This window comes from Elephas maximus, chromosome 25 (genome assembly GCF_024166365.1).
Source record: "Elephas maximus indicus isolate mEleMax1 chromosome 25, mEleMax1 primary haplotype, whole genome shotgun sequence".
In the NCBI taxonomy this organism is placed as follows: domain Eukaryota; kingdom Metazoa; phylum Chordata; class Mammalia; order Proboscidea; family Elephantidae; genus Elephas; species Elephas maximus.
In genome coordinates, this window is record NC_064843.1 from 65430052 (window position 1) to 65436383 (window position 6332).

At 56.2% G+C, this 6332-nt stretch overlaps 1 protein-coding gene across 1 annotated transcript; it reads right to left on the bottom strand.

The window, feature by feature from the left end:
* Positions 1-911: 911 nt before the first annotated feature.
* THBD (thrombomodulin) lies at positions 912-4732 on the bottom strand. Its single transcript, XM_049870131.1, has one exon. It carries the CDS (start codon positions 4376-4378, stop codon positions 2648-2650), a length of 1731 nt encoding a protein of 576 aa, XP_049726088.1. The 5' UTR covers positions 4379-4732; the 3' UTR covers positions 912-2647.
* Between the last annotated feature and the right edge of the window lie 1600 nt (positions 4733-6332).

The window sequence follows — 6332 nt, forward strand, 5'->3', positions numbered from 1 at the left end:
AACATTGCCATGTTGTTGTCCCTGCAGAGTGCTGCACATAGCAGCCCCCCTGCCCCCCACTAAAGCTGCCAACCTCATCTGAGCTGGATATTGAGTTCTCCAGCTGCATCTTCACAACAATAGCTTTTCAGATTCAAACAGAGGAAGTCAATATTATCCAGATGTACAAAAACATCTGAATATTGGAGCTCGATTTCCCTCTAACTTTTGCTCTACGAAGATATTGAGTCAGCTCTACCATCCCAGAGAAGAGACCCAAGATATGTGAGTATTGAAAAGACACAGAAGTGAGAATGATCTTACATTTCCACCCCAGATATACTGAATCAGAATCTATATTTTAACGAGATCCACAAGTGATCCTTATGTATAACTTCCTGGGAACTTGTGAGAAATGTGAATTCTCAGCAGGAGTTTTAACCAGAAGGAACCAGTTTGAAGCCCTGAATCTGATACTGGATGAGATCTTGATGTTTAGAAAAGTTTGCCTGAATTTGAGCCACAGTCCGAGGCCCCTTGTGACTATTGCAGGTTTGGATCTCTCCCGGAGCAGGTGATGCCCACAGCTGGGATTCTAGAGATGCTCCAGGAAGGAGTGTCTCTTTAATTTGTCCTGCAAATAATCCTATAATATATTTTAATGAGTAAGAAGGAGTTATGGGTATAGGAGGAAAAATAAATACTTGTGCACACATAGATAACATGAAATTCTTCTTCTCTGAAAGTCAGAGACGGCGCCATGACCAGCTGGCACTGGTGGCGGAGTGGGGAGAAGCTTTTATCGCATCTCATGGGCATCTACACTGTCCTCGAGGCTATATAATGGCATAAATGAGGGGACTAGGGAAGAGGAGGTGAATAGGCACACGGCCCAAGAGCACAGTGTAATTTATTTTCTATATGGAAAATCATACGCAAGAGGTTTTTTTTGCCTGTGTTCTAGTTTATTTCCAATAAATAAATATGTACAAATGTGCTGAGTTTACAAAATCACAGAGGAAATCCCTTGCCATTGCAAAAGATACACTTTTTTCCATACACGGAAGCATGATTTCATTGTTCTAGCTTAACTGAACCACGAGCTCTTCTTTACCCTGCTTAACAACATCTAGAGATGTGTACCTAGTCTTTCCTACCAGAAAGCAAAGCTATAAAATGAAGATTCCTCAGTTTCTTGAGAATAAAGTAGACTTGGCCTGCTACTTATTACTGACCCAGATTTAATGTATCGCAGAAGCTTGGAAGCTGTCTGGAATAGTCCTCAAACTTTACTGGGCTGACAACCAGTGCAGCTCTTGTCAAAGTACAGAGTCTCCTGCAGTAGGTGGGGCAGAGCCTGAAGCCCTGCAGTTCTAACCAGCTCCCAGGGGAGAGCCACCTTTCTTGTACAGGGATGATAGTCCCAGTGAGTGGAATGGCCAGAGGCTGGAAAGCCCCTGTAAAAATTGGGGTGAAATTCTCAAGGGCCTGATCAATGTGAGGCCCTAACTGAGCATCATCCAGGCTCCATTCCCAAGCTCCCAGATCCCACAAAACCAGTAAAAAATAGGCCTCGTTTTATTTTCACCCTTTGTCTAGGAGTGACAGAGGAGAAGTGAGAGTTCAAAAGGTAATGAATCATGTAGCTCAAAATGTTCCTTCCCCACCGCCTGGGCAGGGCTTCTCTCCTCTCTCCATCAGGAACGTTTCCAACATGGTCAAAAATAACTAATAAGAAGAAGAATGAAAAAGAAGTGCATAAGAAACTTAGCAATAATTACCACTTTTCAGTCCAAATCAAAACAACAACGATAATAAAATTCAGACTCACTGTTTAAAAAATTTTAAATTAAAAAAAAATTCCTTGGGTTTAATTTCCATGACGGTACAGCAACATTAACTTCACCAGAGCCTCTCGCACCTTCACCTTTGTTAGTATTAGCAAATCTGGTGAAAAGCAAATGCTCCACACGTTTTATTTTTAGTAATAAAACGGGCCGTATCTGTCTCACAGAGGTGTTCAGAAGTGGGGTTAGACACCAGTAGGGTGACTCAGGCTGGGTGGGTGGCCCCATTTCCTGAGAGGGGAAAACTAGGAGAAAGGAGGGGGAACACAGGGCAGCGCTTCACAGAAGCCTGAGGGCTGGAAAACAATTCGCCCGAGTAGTTTAACTGCCATATGACAAGTGAAAGATACAAAATGGGCATCTGAGACATAAAGATAGAGAAGAAAGCAAAGGAAAAAAAAATTCTAATACTTAAAAAAATAAATATTTTGGTCATCATCTACACACCGGTTACACTCACTAGTCCACTGGTTGAGTCCACAGGGCACAGACCTGCTGAGAAGGCTGCGGACTCCTGGGCCCGGGGCGAGTGCTTGGAAGCACTTTGCAATCTGAGTCTTAACAGCAAATTTTCCTCTTTGTCCAGTTGTCCGGAGACGTCGTGGAGGAAGGTGAGGCTGGGCCTCCTTCACTCCCCAGTCCTGCCTGGAATCAATGGAAGAAGCTTCGGAGGGAGGCTCTTCTCCAGTTCTGTCGCAGCTAGGGTGCTTTCGTTTAGCCAAGGAGCAAGGCTGGGGGGCTGGGGGGAGGGGCTGAGGCACAGCAGGGAGGGAGAGGCCACACCAACACCCCGGCCCTGGCCCCGGGAGGGCAGCCAGGACTCAGAGTTTCTGAGGGGTCGGTTCCGTGCTCAGGTGCTGCAGCACCACCTCCTTGGCGGGGGCCGCACACTTGTACTCTAGGTCCCCCCGCGTGGCGCCTTGCTTCTTGCGCAGGTGGCAGAGGAGTGCCAAAAGCGCAACTACCAGGGACAGGCTAGCGATGGAGATGCCGATGAGAACGCCCGAATGCACAGGCCCCGAGGCCGGGGGGCCCGAGGTGGTGCTGGGCGCCGAGCTGGCCGGCGGCTCTCCAGAGCCGCTGTCGTCTGTGCTGCTCACCGTGGTGAGGTCACACTGGGTGCTAGCCTGGCCGGCGAGGGCCGAGTCCGGCCCGCAGATGCACCGGAAGCTGCCGGGGAGGTTGTGGCACTCGCCCGTGCAGTCGCCGTTTTCGCACTCGTCAATGTCTGTGCACATGGAGCCCTCGTCCAGGATGTAGCCGTCTGGGCACTGACAGCTGTCCAGGCTGTTGGGGTCGCAGTCCGCGGGGCAGGCCGTCTCGTTGCAGAACATCTGGCATCTGTGCGGGTCGAGGGGGTTGGGCGCAAAGCCCTCGGCGCAGACACAGCGGTAGCCAGTGTGGCCCAGGGGCTGGCACTGGTACTCGCAGTTCACACCGTAGCACGGGTCTACAGGCTCAACGCACTCGCCGTCCACCATCTCATAGCCCGGGAAGCACTTGCAAGTGAAGCCGCCCTGCGTGTTAATACAGCGCTGCGAGCACGGGGTGGGCTCCAGCATACAGTCGTCCACGTCCTCGCACCGGTGCTGGTCGGCGGCCAGCTGGTAGCCGGTCTCGCACATGCATGTGTAGCCGTCGGGCACCTCGGAGTTTGGGACACAGAAGTGGTCGCAGAGGTTATTGCACGAGAGCGCACTGAGCGCAGCGCAGGAACGCCCGTCAGCCCGCAGGGCGGCGTCGGCGGGGCAGAGGCACCGGGGCGGTCCGGCGCTCCCATTGCACCGGTGCTCGCAGCCACCGTTCTCCACGCGGCAGTCCCAGGCGCCCGGTGCCTCCCTGCCCCAGCGCGCCTCGGCCGACCCCTGACGAGGCACAGCGCACACCAGCTCCAGGCCGAGGGCGGCCACCGAGGCAGAGCTGCCCACTGGCAGCGCCTGGAAGTCCGCGCCGCGGGCCCCGAACGGGGTGCTGTAGGTGTTCGAGACATTGGCCGCCGCTGCTGCACCGGGCTCTATGGTCAGGGGCCTGCAAGAAGCTGCAAAGTGGAACTCGCAGAGGAAACCCTCGACCTCCGTGGTGCACGACTCCTCCTTCCAGGCCTGCTCTCCCGGCCCGGGGGCCTCTGCTGCGGAGACCACAACGCACAGCGGGCCGCAGAGGGACGTTGCGTTACGGTCGGGTTGGGCCCACCTACTGTAGCTGGTGCGGTTGTCGCTCGTAACCCACTGGAAGCCGCGCAAGGGCCCGAGGCGTCCCGCGTCGTGGCAGCCGTCTGGCAGCTTCAGGCCGATCCAGAGGCGCGGGCTGTTGCCGCCGTTGCTGCTCAACAGAAGGGAGATCACATCTGCCGCCACCGAGGAGCGCACGGTCATCAGGTGGCCCTGCAGGCGCTCGCAGGTCTGGCTGGCGGCGAGGAAAGTCGCAGGGCTCAGGAAGAGCGCGAAGCAATCGTGTTCTACGCACTGGCTGCCGCGGGGCTGCGGCCCAGAGGGCGCCGGGAACCCCAGGCTGGCGGGAGCCAGCACGCCGAGGAGCAGCACCCGGAGCATGCTGCTCAGGCGCGCCGCTGGCAGGCGCCGGGGAGAGCGTGGGCGCCGCGACCTGGCCGCGCCGGCCCGGGCCGGGGGCTAAGGGCGCCGCGGGGTCCGCCGCGCCGTGCGCTCCGCTCTGGGGCGTCCGGCCGCCGAGCGCAGCCCCGCCAGGCAGCCTCTGACATGCCGCGGGCTAGTCAGCGTTTATAAGTGCGCGGCCCTCCCTCCTGGGACGTTCGGGAAAAGGAAGGAAGTGCCGGTGGGAAGGGCCGAGGCTGCATTCTCGGATTACTGGGTTCTCCAGCCCCAGCGCCCGCCCTTGTGCCTGGGAGTACCCTGCTGGGATGAGTAAACCCGACCGAGCTGGGAGGTCCCTGGCGGGGTCTCGGGTGCAGACGCCGCTGTTGGGGGTGGGGGTGGGGCAGCCCTTCAGCTACCGCCTCTGTCCCGCCGCTTTGGACCCCAAGCACGCAGGCTCCAAAATAGCACCCCCCCCCCCCCCGCGCGAGCCGCTTTATACTCGGCCCTCCCTCCCCCCAAATCTCTTGGTTCTTTCTTTTTTCTTCATGAACTTGATGTCACTACCTATTTCTAGGGAAGCTTGGCTTGCAGGAGGAGGACCCCGGGTAGAGGAAGTCTTGGATGGGGGCGGGGCGTAGGGTAGGGACAGGACCTGCAGGGCTTTGGGAGGGAGTTCCTGGGATGCGGAGGACTTAGGGAGCCGGTGCCTAGGGCAATGACTATCCCGAAGACGCGATCGGAAGGAGACAGAGCTGACCCCCGGCCTGGGCCAGAAGACAAGGGAGAATTTGACCGGGCCCAGAGGACAGAGGAATTCTTCCCGCGTGGCGGGGGCGACAAAGGGCCAAGGGGGGAGGACTGGCGAAACATCAGCGTTCCTGCACGGCTAGAGGCCTGCGGGTTCCCGAGCACGCGCTGCCAAGCCAGCCACCATCTTGTCGGATGGCAAAGTCTCGGGGCACTGTCGGGGCTCCCAGGTCCCGTCACCCTCTCAAAACCAGGGAGGAGGGGGCAGGACCCCTGCGGAGCCCGGCATGGGGCTGCGTTTGCGGAGCGCCTAGGTTGGCCTGGTCTGTGGGGACCAGCTTCACAGAGGCGCAGGCCATCTCGCACCCCAGCTGCAGCGGCGAGGGTGGGCACTGCCGGCTCGAAGCGGACCCTAGGCGGGCCTGTAGAAGAGCTGTAGATAGGTCGGTAGATCGGATTGATCACAGCGGTGCACGTAAATGCCATTTGCGAGGCAAAGGGATTTGGAGAGGGGCAATCCTTTTGGACCAGCAAAGTGGGGAGCAAATAGGAGGAGGAAATGAAAATATGCCACTTTCGACTTTATCTGCTTATTCACTTACCAAGAATGCGGAGGGTGGGTCCAAAAACAGGGATCATGGCAAACATTTTTTAAACATCCAAATCCTCTCGAAGAAGTCCGGGTGGCTTTAATGGTTAAGCGCCGGGCTGCAGGGTCAGCGAAAAAGAGGAAGCCCCTCAACGAGATGGATTGACACAGTGGCTGCAACAATGGGCTCAAGCATAACAACGATTGTGAGCATGGCTCAGGACCAGGCAGTGTTTTGTTCTGTAGTATATAGGGTCGCTATGAGTGGGTTTACGAGTGGAACCGACTCCACGCACGGCACCCAACAACAACAACAAAAAGCGGCTCTGGGAGAATGACCCGACGATCTGCTTCCTTAAAGATTGTTGTTGTGTGCTCTTGCTGTGTGCTGGTGAAGTCGATTCTGAGAGGTTCCGACTCATAGCGACCCTATAGGACAGAGTAGAACTGCCCCATAGGGTTTCCTAGGGTTAGGGGAGCAGATGGCCAGGCCTTTTCCCCCCGGGGAGCTGCGGATAGGTTCAGACCGCAGACTTTTGGTTAGCAGCAGAGCGCTTAACCACTGCTGCCACCAGGGGTTCTTAGTGAAGATGACAGCCTTGGAAACCCTATGGG